This window comes from Gadus chalcogrammus, chromosome 22 (genome assembly GCF_026213295.1).
Source record: "Gadus chalcogrammus isolate NIFS_2021 chromosome 22, NIFS_Gcha_1.0, whole genome shotgun sequence".
NCBI classification, from domain to species: domain Eukaryota; kingdom Metazoa; phylum Chordata; class Actinopteri; order Gadiformes; family Gadidae; genus Gadus; species Gadus chalcogrammus.
The window spans coordinates 1975363-1987618 of NC_079433.1; the positions used below are offsets into that span (position 1 = coordinate 1975363).

The 12256-nt window shown below is 45.4% G+C and overlaps 1 protein-coding gene across 1 annotated transcript; it reads right to left on the reverse strand.

Annotated features, from left to right (window-relative positions):
• Positions 1 to 4049: 4049 nt before the first annotated feature.
• On the reverse strand, positions 4050 to 12135 carry LOC130376158 (class I histocompatibility antigen, F10 alpha chain-like; the record flags this gene model as incomplete). The annotated part of the gene is made up of 7 exons (XM_056583378.1): positions 4050 to 5514; positions 5742 to 5783; positions 5875 to 6006; positions 6330 to 6608; positions 6981 to 7265; positions 7431 to 7703; positions 11886 to 12135. Coding segments are annotated over 7 exons (1407 nt in total), but the record flags the coding sequence as incomplete, so codon positions are not given.
• Positions 12136 to 12256: the final 121 nt, after the last annotated feature.

The following is a 12256-nucleotide window of genomic DNA, read 5'->3' on the forward strand; positions in this document are numbered from 1 at the left end:
GTGACGTAATGACTTCGGCTTCTTCGTATATATAAAAGTGCTGCTATCTGTGGCTGGAGCAGCCTCCAATAAGGTATTGCTCCCCTTGTGGCTATGTATAGTATTTACGGCTTATATGTTTGGTCCTGCTTCTATCTAATCTATGTGTGGGTAGCTTAGATTCTTAAAATACGTAACAGTATTTAGAATACAGTTACATTGTTGAAATCAATGGATTGCATGACGATACTTATCTGTTTCACAAGTTAATTCGTGCTTTCACACCAACAGCATTTAGTGCGCACTAAACGAGATTTGTGCCTTGGTTCACGTTTGCGTTGGTGTGAATGCACAACACTTTGATGCGCACCACATCAAACGGCCGAGAACTCCCTGAAGAGGTGTTCCCTTCCAAACGAACCCTGGTGCGGTTCGCTTGAGATGTGAAAGCGAACGCACCTCGGTCTGATCAAATTCTAAAAAGCATAGGCCTACGCCTCTTTGGACGTAACGGGCACCCGCTCAGCCGCGCACATTATGGGAATTATTGTTTGATTAGCGCCGGTAACTCCAATACTATCAGCCAATTAAATTGTCGGACCGTCTGGCGAAAATGAGTCGTGGCTCAGCATGGAGCAAAGAGGAGACGGCATATTATTGGATATTTGGACAGACACCCACATAAAACGTATGCTTGAAAACACATATAAAAATGCTGACGCATTTAACACAATCAGCATCAGTATGCGGGAGAAGGAGTTCGACCGGTCCGCATCAACAAATCAATATCAGCACAACGAGTGCCCGTTGGATATCCATGAAAATGTAGGCCTACTTTCACAGACGCTTCCCCTCACTTTTCTATCTTTACCTGTTGACCCTGCCCCTGATTTTTTTGTCCAATGATTTAACGATCTTTGCACACATGTGCGTTGTTGACAAATTCTGAAACTGTTGCGATTGCAATGTGAAAAGCAACCGCACCAAACCAAAAAAATAAATAATTTAGGGCGTGTGAATAGGCCTCCCTAAATAGGCCTAGTCTCTCTCTCTCTCACTCTCTCTTTAGGTGATTTTATAGGAAACTCCTATGCACTTAGCTCAGTGAAATAATAATCAAATAAAAATGTTAGATGTAATAACGAAACAGAATATTTTATGTTTATCTATTTTCCCACTTTTAACAGCTGAATAAATCTAGAAACTGAAAAGGGAAAATTGGTAAATTCGTCAGTTGGTCATATCTTCTGCAAAAACATACTCTTATCAGGGGCGTAGCCACGTGGGGGCCAGGGGGGGCAGTCAGAGGATGGCCACCCTGCAGGCCACCCAGAGTCTGAAAAAAAATGAAAATTCCTGAACAGAAACGGTCTAAAGAAAGCTGAAATACATGCATCATTATTTTGGTCTAATTTTGACCTATTATTTTTATATAAAGTCTTATTTTTTCATATTATAAATAAATATTGCACTTAAAATGATTCGGTTTACCTAAATAAGTGATTGCCTAAAACGACAATTAAATGTCTTTCTGTCATTTGCACTAAAAACATTCTCGTGTCGCGAACCCCCTCAGATAACATGACACATCGCACAACATCGAAGCACCCAATCAAATGACACAGGTTTATCAATAAGACATTAGTGTCCACAAGAACGTTCTTTCAATCCGTTGTTTACGGCCTGACGGGCTGCGGGAAAACGGCCGCTCTGAGTGACGTGGTGCGTGTGTTTTAAAATGTTTTTTAAGTTTTTAACAATCAAGTGCCACCCCAAATAAAAGACACAATGTGCGTGGGTGGGCTAATGGATCCTCGCCTTTTGTGCCGAATCCATCCATGGATTGACCTTACCTCAATGTCTCCGCAGACCTGTTCCATTGCCTGCAGAAGAGGCAGGCGGGAATGTGGTTGGCGGTCATATACACGCCATCCTCAAGCCGAAAAGAAATCTTCTATAAGGTTTAGAAATGGCGAGTAAGGGGGCAGGTATAGGACTTCAAATGGATTATGGGTGGAACCAGTTCCAGACCAGAACAACCCGATGGAAACTAACATTATGCCAGACATCAACAAACCTGGGCTGCACTGATCTGTCCTGTTCACCTGCATCATGAAGTGCATCTAGAAATGTGATTATACGTTGGGTATTGTAGGGAGCTATCTTTGCATGATGGTGCAGTCACCCTCGAAGGCTTATGGAGGCACACAATGAGTGGTCCCCCCACGCTGCCCCGGGACGTGCCCAACTGCCCTTTGGCAGTGGCGTAGCTTAGTTGTGCTAGGCCTCGGGGCAAGATCGCGCTGGGCCCCCCCCCCCACACACACACACACACACACAAACACACACGCGAATGCATCCACTCCCCCATAGGGCCTAAGCCAACAGCCGCCACAACGAGAGAACGCAAAAATCATCATCAGAACCATGGACAGAGACTTAGCATCCCTAGAACACACGTCAAAATCACGGAAACATTATTAGGACCACGTACACTGTATTTGCAACACACTACGTACTATCAAAAACAAAACATAAATACTCCATTCAGCTGACCACACAACTACATTTCCCAAACAGCACAACTATGGCCTAATCAAAATGGCCAATGGTAACATACTCCTACAGGGCACAGCGGCCATAACCAATAATAAAATAACAACTGCTCTTACCCGTTCAGAAGTTAACTCTGCGTGCCTTCTGTTCAGCGAACTCGTTGATAATAGAGGTGAAATCCAATTTCCTTGCTCTTTCATTCTCGATTGAGAGTATGGCCAATACACTCAATCGCTACAGTGCCATGGCGTTCCTTAGGGAAGTCTTTATCAGTTTGAGTTCGGAAAATGACCGCTCTGCCGTGGCTACTGTCACTGGTATGGTGAGGTACAGGAAAAACGCTGTGCAAACATTTCGAATTGCGCGCATCCAGGTCTTTCTTCTCTTTACGTTTTTTAGTACCACTTTTTAGCTTGCTAAACATTGCAATGGGATGGCTTAGCTTTTAACAATATGTTAGAGTTGGAGATACTAGCTGTGTTCGAAGTCGTTCGCTATACACTCACTCACTATTCCCTATATAGTGTTCATGATATAGTGCACTATATAGGGAACGAACAAACAAGGATTCGGACACTACGCTGAACATTTTTAAACGTCATGTGCGTCAGTAAGTGCGCCGGGTATTTGTGTGACGCAGACAGATGCGCCCACATCTTGTAAACAAACCGGGCACTCACGAGGAAAGCTGGAGGTTGTATTGATGTTGAATGTTACATTTCCTTGTTCTAGTTTTTTTAAATTAATTTTGAATTCAGACATTTCTAAACGAAGACGGAGACTCCATCATTGAATGTATTTGTTTTCGCGGTTAATCAGCTTCTTCTTCTCCTTCGGAAAAACACGACCGCATTGCATTGTGGTATACGGGAGTAACATGTAGGGTACGTCGTATGTACACTCAAAACATCACGGTGATTGGACGAACAGATTTCCCAGCAGGCCCTATCTTTTGTAAATGTTGAAAATAAAATAAAATAAATGAAGTAGCCAAAGTGCGAGTGTATTTACTTTTTTATTCCTGGCCAAAATATCACTACTGTAACCAAATGACATACATTAAGGCAGAGGAAGATAAAATATATAAGCCACCCTGACTGTGATGTTATGAGAGAAGAGAGTCTGTATAATGCGGTCAGTTCCTTTCTAAAAACACTTATGACATCTTATGCTGCTTTCACACCGCCGCCAGCACGGCGCCCGTCGGGCAGCCGGGGCCCCCCGGACGCCCAGGGCCCCGCCCCGGAAGCCCCGGCCCAAGCTACGCCCCTGCCCTTTGACCTTTATAGCTGACTGATTGGTGTTCGGTTTGGTAAGTGTTTACTTTTCAGAGGTGTATCTAAGCATTTTCAATTTCCCAATGTGTTTTGTATTTTGAATAGATGTGTTTTTTCCCATTTCGTTTTTGAACTAAGTGGCTTATGAATGAAATAGTGTGCAGGAGCAAGTGTGTTGCAGAAAGGAGCAAGTGTGTTGCACAATTGCAACTAAAGTGCAAAGCAGCGCTTTTGTTAAAAGGTATGGTTACACGTGTTTAAGGTATAGTAACAAAAACTTAAAGTTGTCTTACTTTGGTCTAAGCAGGTATCAATAGTGTTCAAGCAATTTTAAATTTCAGGCATACGCATTAGAAAAGATATGCATATGCGGGTGTACTGCGCGTTCATTAGGGGTGCAACGGATCACAAAACTCACGGTTCGGATCGGGTCACGGTTTTTGAGTCACGGGTCGGATCATTTTCGGATCAACAACAATAAAGTTAACAAGACAAATGGGACTTTAAATAAAATCTTGAAATGTGTAAAAACTAAATAAAGCGGAAAAACAGGTAATAATCCTGCTTCCTTTAAGCATATTGAATATTTGAAAATATAGCTTAGTGTCCACATAAAATAAAAACTTAAATAATATTTGTGAACAATATAAAGTGCAAGCTGAGGCATCATTCCTCCTCCTTCTAAACATGGATAGTAAAATAGACGTAGCTTTTGTCCACATAAAATAAGAACTTAACTCAAGATGTCTATCCAATGTATAAATAAAATCTTAAAATATAAACAGAGTGCAATCTGAGGCATTATTCCTTCTTCTTTTAAACTTGGATAGTAAGTAAAATAAAAAACCTGTGTCCGAAGGAAGCACAGCAGACCTGGATTTACACTTTAAATCCTTTTTCAGAAAGATGAGGACGTGTGCGTTGCCTGGGGAGAGTGTAGTCTACCATCTCCCCAGGCAACGCACACATCCTCATCGTAGCAAAACACTGTTCTGTCGTTATTTATTTGGCATTTTGTAAATCCATTGATTTCTGTTGAGAGACTCGTTGCTCGTTGACCGGAAACAGAAAGGGGGGTTGGTTGTAGTCTTTTCGCTCGGTTCTAGCCCTACTGTTGAGACGGAGAACCGAGCGAAAAGACTACAACCAAACATAAACAGCCCCCTTTCCGTTACCGGTTGCGGCCCGGTTTCCGTTTCAATGAGATTTATAAAATACCAAATAAAACAAAATAATCGGATCATTTGCATCCCGAACCGCAAGGGTTTATCCGTATGGATCACGGGTAATCCGTGTTCCGTCAACCACTAGCGTTCATGTTTTCCTCCCTGGTGAGCTCGGCCAGGAACCGCTACCGGTTAGCAGCCAGCCCAGATGGGATCCTTGACGGGACAAAACTTCTTGAGATCAAGTGCCTATCTTATCTTATGATATGATTTATCTACCACGTCCGTAAAGCACGAGACAGACGTTCTCTAGAAGCGTAGAAGAAACCAAGCAATCAGGAGTGGAAGTCTTGAATGTAGCAAGACGCCCCAGGAGGTGGTGATCGGGACTCAGACCACTGGGAGCATTTCCTGACTGGAGCGGGAACCAACACTGGAACCATCGATGGCAGCAGAGCGGGAACCATCGCTGGAACCAGTGCTGGAACCATCGCTGGCAGCAGAGCGGGAACCAGTGCTGGAACCATCGCTGGAACCTGTGAGATACAACAGTGAAAGATCAATTGATCTCCTGTACACATATGATAGTAATACTAGAATAAAACTGTTTCTCACTATTGCTCTGCTTACGACAGAAAGGACAAAAAATGAAAAACGGACAACCACCAAGTACAGCAAGGCAATAGGCCTACAAACATTACAAATATTACAAATATCAAGCTCAGTATTCACAGATTGTAGTAAACTGAGATCGTAGGTGTACCTGGGAGAAGGGGCTTATCAGCTCCTTTCAGCATCTCTTCATCTACAATACAAAATACAGTACAACCGTTACAATGTTGATGTGAAACTATCCATAATATTGGTGTATTAACGTTAAACTATATTTATTTTACCTTTTTCCGCTGGTGTCCGCCTTCTCCTGAGGATAATCACAACAGTGATCAAGAGCCCCACCACCACCAGTACACCAACAGCAGCCCCGGCAATGAGTCCAATGGGGGGTCCCTCAGCCTCCACGTGGTGATCTGAACACGATCCAACAGAGTCAACATCAGCCGTTGATACTTCCATAGGACTCATGCTACATCTCGTATCCTACTCATCAGGCAGCGCCAGTAGAATAATGATACTTCTTATTTAGTCCTCCATGCACTCTGACTGACCCCACAGGTCTGGACGCTGCCCCACCTGCTCAGCGGCTGCCAGAGGAAACCCCAGACTCTGTAAGACTCTTACCCCACAAGACTCTTACCCCACAAGACTCTTACCCCACAAGACTCTTACCCCACAAGACTCTTACCCCACAAGACTCTTACCCCACAAGACTCTTACCCCACAAGACTCTTACCCCACTCTTTGAACACAGACATGTTGCTCGCAGGGTGGTTGACTTCACAGGTGTACTTGGCCGTGTCGCCCCCAGGAATCTTCACCCACTTCTTGATCTGGTTGGTCCCGTCCCCGTTAGGACGGACCCCCGTGGACTGCAGACCATCGTCGCGGTCCACCAAATGGCCGTCCCTCCTGGTGTTCATAGTGATCTCCCTGGGATAGAAGCCTGTGGCCAGGCAGCTGAGCTTCAGGTTGTTCTTGAATGGCTTGGCGGTTATGTATATTTCCGGTCGCACTGTGAAAAAAAATACAATTATTCCAGTGGCTGCCAGGTTTTAGGATCCTCATGGACGTAATGGTACAAAGAATTAACTTCTATGGTCCTAACCCTAAAGTCTGCTGCAGGCCGCAATATATTGACAACCCGCGAATAAAGCCCGACCCATATTGGTTAGGGCTTGTTGGCCTTTATCGGTTTCGGCGAAAGTGTTTGCCGATATAGAAGCTTTAGAAATGTAAATATATCTATATTTTGAATATCGGCCGATATCTGTTATCGTTTTCTCCCTAATATCGGTATCGGCATCGGCCCCTAAATTCCAGTCTGGATCGGGCTCTGGTACTCTGTGATGTCAGATTACAGCTGAGGGGACGGTTCCACACTTACAGGCCTTAATATTGGCCTCCTTCCTGTATTTGAGGAAGGTCTCCAGCCACTGGACACACTCGTTGTGAAGGTAGCCGTCGGTGTAGTCGTTGAGCTGCTGGATGCCGTCCCACTTGCGCTTGGTCGGAATGGCTTCGAACATGGGGGCGACCCACTGCTTGTGATGGCTGTCGAAGGACAGGAAGTCGTCTCCGTCATAGCTGTACTGGTCAATCCCACTGACCTTCCTCTCAGGGTCTTCAGTGTTTACCTCACATCCATGTCTCCACTGGAGAACGTGGTTATCTGAGAGGGAGAGAGGCTGTTAGACAGCCAGCCAACCAGACAGAGAGCCAGACAGGCAGGCAGGCAGGCAGGCAGGCAGACAGACAGACAGACAGACAGACAGACAGACAGACAGACAGACAGACAGACAGACAGACAGACAGACAGACAGACAGACAGACAGACAGGGCACGTTCTTCCTCAGGCGGTCGGTGAGGATCTTGAGGTTGACCTTGAACCACTGCTGTTTGGTCTGCCGGGAGCTGGTGCCCTTGTCCCAGTATTCCTTGTCCAGACGCTCCTTCATCCAGTCCTCCCTGGGCACCTTCACCTGGGTGTCGCTGTCGAAGTAGTCGATGGGCCGGCCGTCCAGCAGGCCCATGGCTGAGAACTCGTGGATGCCGGGCAGGCCGACGGGCCGGGTGAAGGCCGTGTAGATGTAGGTCAGCGAGTTGATTTCTGGGAGGAGCAGGGTTCAACAGCACTGAAGGGATCAGACGAGTCACTGACCCCCGCGGGCCTCAGTGTCCCCGGTACTCTGCCTCGCTTTCTCTTTCATTTGTTTTAAGCATATCGTGATATTTAAGGATTTTGTGTAAATCCCCAACGCGATAATTAAATGTTATCATATCTCACAGCCTCTTACTGACAGCCTCTTATTGACACAGCCTCTAACTGACTAAGGCTGGGACAACGCGTCGACGTAATCGATGATGTCGACGCATAGATTACGTCGACACGAAAAATGCGCGTCGATTCGAAAAACCCAAAACAAAGACGGCGGCCCCGGAGCGTAGTAGCAACGCGAGTGGCTCCTCAGACTCTCATAAGTGCAAGGCGCCACGCACTCGTTCCTCTAAAGTATGGGAAATCTTTAATGTAAAAGGAAACAATTCCGTGATATGACATCTTTGCAAAATGGAGATGACTTTCCATTCTAGCACCACGGCAATGCACCAGCACCTGAAGAGGCGCCACCTGGTAGCAGCTGCAGATGACCGAGCAACGTAGAATTCTAAGAATGCATTACTTTGCACTTCTATTTTGGAATTTAACATGTATTGCAATGTTGAGGAATTCATGTTTTTTTCATACAGATATGTAAATCAACATGTATAAATTGCTATTAGTCAATTAACGGGGAGATAATCGATAATCGAACTGAAAAAATTAATCGTTAGATTAATCGATGCATCGAAAAAAATAATCGCTAGATTAATCGTTTATCCCAGCCCTATAACTGACAGCCTGTAATGACTGACAGTCTCTAACTGACACAGCCTCTAACTCACACAGCCTCTAACTGACACAGCCTCTTACTGACACAGCCTCTTACTGACACAGCCTCTAACTGACACAGCCTCTAACTGACACAGCCTCTAACTGACACAGCCTCTAACTGACACAGCCTCTAACTGACACAGGCTCTAACTGACACAGCCTCTTACTGACACAGCCTCTTACTGACACAGCCTCTTACTGACACAGCCTCTTACTGACACAGCCTCTTACTGACACAGCCTCTAACTGACACAGCCTCTAACTGACACAGCCTCTTACTGACACAGCCTCTTACTGACACAGCCTCTAACTGACACAGCCTCTAACTGACACAGCCTCTAACTGACACAGCCTCTTACTGACACAGCCTCTTACTGACACAGCCTCTAACTGACACAGCCTCTAACTGACACAGCCTCTAACTGACACAGCCTCTAACTGACACAGCCTCTTACTGACACAGCCTCTTACTGACACAGCCTCTAACTGACACAGCCTCTAATGACTGACACAGCCTCTTACTGACACAGCCTCTTACTGACACAGCCTCTTACTGACACAGCCTCTAACTGACACAGCCTCTAACTGACACAGCCTCTAACTGACACAGCCTCTTACTGACACAGCCTCTTACTGACACAGCCTCTTACTGACACAGCCTCTAACTGACACAGCCTCTAACTGACACAGCCTCTTACTGACACAGCCTCTAACTGACACAGCCTCTTACTGACACAGCCTCTAACTGACACAGCCTCTTACTGACACAGCCTCTAACTGACACAGCCTCTAACTGACACAGCCTCTAATGACGACACTGCACGCTGCGAGGGCCCAGGGGATGGACTTTGTTGTTGACGAGAAACCAAGGTCTTCATTCTAACGGCGATTTGAATTCGCCCTGCAGAAGGGTCTGGAGAAGAGCAATACTTTTCCAATATGTTTTTGCTGGAGCCAATCTCCCCCCCCCCCTTCTGCATATTGTCTAAAAACGATCATGTATCATCATGCCTTTTACCCCCATAGATGTGGTGCCAGCACGCTCCTACGAACATGGGGCCAAGTCAAAAATAAATATAAAAATATTATTCAATGTGGTAAGTTGTAAGCATCCATTTGAATAATTTCAGGTGAATCTAGGCTATGATTTGCAATGACCTAGGCTCCAACCTTTAATCTCATGTTGATTACCTGCAGCAAATAAAAAGAAAACCCAAATTCTTCAAAATGTTACCTTTTTGTGAAAGAACGTCCTATAATAGGTTTCCCTGATTCTTGCAGGAGACTCTGTCGGCCTGTGACTCCAGGGCGACTATGGAGGAGATTTTTCTTAACAATTCTCACAGCTATAATATGAATTTGTAGAATAAAAAATACTTCGGCCTAATTGGGTCACTGACATAATTAGGCCTATGTAAGGGATAATGGACAACACGGCACTTGACTATCCAAGGTTAATGTACGTTGAACGTGGGGCCACCTTTGAACCTGAAACACAGACACACTGCTCAACAGTAAGTGCACGGCTTCTTTGTGTAGCATTGCCCACATACGGTCCAACAAGGACGATCAAATAACGAATACCCTCTGTTGAGAATCTGTATCTCTCATAAAGAATATCGTCAGACAATGCCAAGGGATCGGTTCTGTGCCGTAAGTGCGCCGAGGTCCACGGGAACACCCAGAAATGGTGACGCCATTGTCGGAAGAGGGGCTAGGAAGCTGCGCACGCCGATTTAAGTTGCCGATCTCTGGGTAGACTAATGCCGCGTTTCCACTGCAGGGTGCGGTACGGTTCGGTTCTCAAAGGTGTGGTACGGGTTGCGTTTCCACGGCCAAAAGTGTGCGTGACCCGGACTGAGCCGTACTCGTTTTGCCCTCGTTTTCAGTACTCCTCCGTTGGGGTACTGAAAACGAGACGAGACGCCTGAAAGTGTACCGGAAAATTCGAGCTACACACCCCATCCGTTGATTGGTCGACAGAACCGTCACTTCCGAGCGACGTGGGGATAAAAACAAACAAACAGTAGCCTCGAGGTATTATTCTTTACAATTAACATGTCGCGTAAAACGCTTGCTTGGGCGAACAAGGAGGTGGAGACGTTCCTCTGCATTCTTGGGGAGGAAGACGTTGTTTACGATGTTTACGTAGCTGCCGCGGCGACCGACATCCGGCCTACCACAAAGGGTACTGTCGGCGGTGAAAACGCGACCTCGGAACTGAGCTGGGCTATACCGCCCCCTCCCTACCGGACTGAGGCGCACCAAACCGTACCGCACCCTGCAGTGGAAACGCGGCATAAGCTGAAAACCTGCTCCCGACCAGGTTTGGTTGCGAGCATCAGTCACCATGGTGATACAGCGACGCTAAAAGAGATCGACTTTCGTGGTCCAGCTAACCCAGGCTTTGAGCTCAACATACCTCGCTAACCCTCTAATCAAGGTTCGTAGTACAGGCCCCTGGTTGCCCTCCTGGTAGTGCTTCGCGGTTGATCTAAATAGATTTGTGTATTTGATAATAAGATAATTTTACACCAATGAGGACTTATTTATGAATGAATACGTTGATTTGAGGTAATAAACGACTTAAAATATTACACAGTGTCCCTTTAATCACAAATTAAACGAGTATTGATATTGGTATAAACTAGTTATTGTTCTATTCTAATGGTATTGATATAACTAGTTACTGTTCTATTCTAATGGTATTGATATAACTAGTTACTGGTCTATTCTAAGGGAATTGGTATAAACTAGTTCTATTCTAATGGTATTGGTACAACTATTTACTGGTCTATTCTAATGCGTGATAACCCGCTATTGGTCTAACTAGTTATTGGTCTACCCTAATGGTATTGATAGGGCTGGACTGGGACCAAAAAATGGCCTGTATAACTCGTTACTGGTCTATTCTAATGGTATTGTGATAACTAGTTGCCTGTAAACAAATACACTCAGACGTTGATCTGCAGTTTTTCTAGATAAAAAGCACTAGGACCTTTACATTTCCCAACAAATTTCAGAAAGTCGTTTTTAATAAAGGTTTATGAGCTGCGAGTGGTGAAACTTTATATATTTATGCAATATGAGTTATTGTAACTGTGTCATTGTCCCTTACTTCCTGCATCACGTCTGACCTATCAGAGCCCAAAGTGCTTGTTGCCAGGCAGACTCTCTGTGAGTTACCAGAACCCAGGCCACTACTTCACACCATCTACGGCCGTCAAACCAACGTTAATACATACACACAAAGTATGGAATAACCCGTTTTTTAATCTCTATCTGTCAATAAAGACAGATCCGTAGCCAAATAAAGAAAAAAAAAATATTTTCGCTTTCTTGGATTAGTCGTAATAAAACCTTTTTTTTTTCCTGCGTCCACGGTCCAAACTGCAGAGCAGAACCAGCGTCGACACGGACCACATTCTGATGATTTCAACCAGTTCTCTCGGGGACTGGAGTCCGGTGTCAGCGGTGGTATCGCCGCTGCTCGTCCGCTCTGCTCCGACTTGGCCGGACTGGGCTCGAGCTGTAAATGAAATCGACCCTTACACCCTTTATTGATACGACCTACAGCGACACGTATCAATGTTAATGTGTTGACCTCGAGTCACTTTATCGTCTCCCCCTCAGCTTTGGTGAGGTGTCCCACGTTGTCCCACCGGCCACACCAACTGCTGCTGCCTACGTTAGTAAGGAGAGCTGCGTTGTCCTTGACGTGTGAGTGCTGG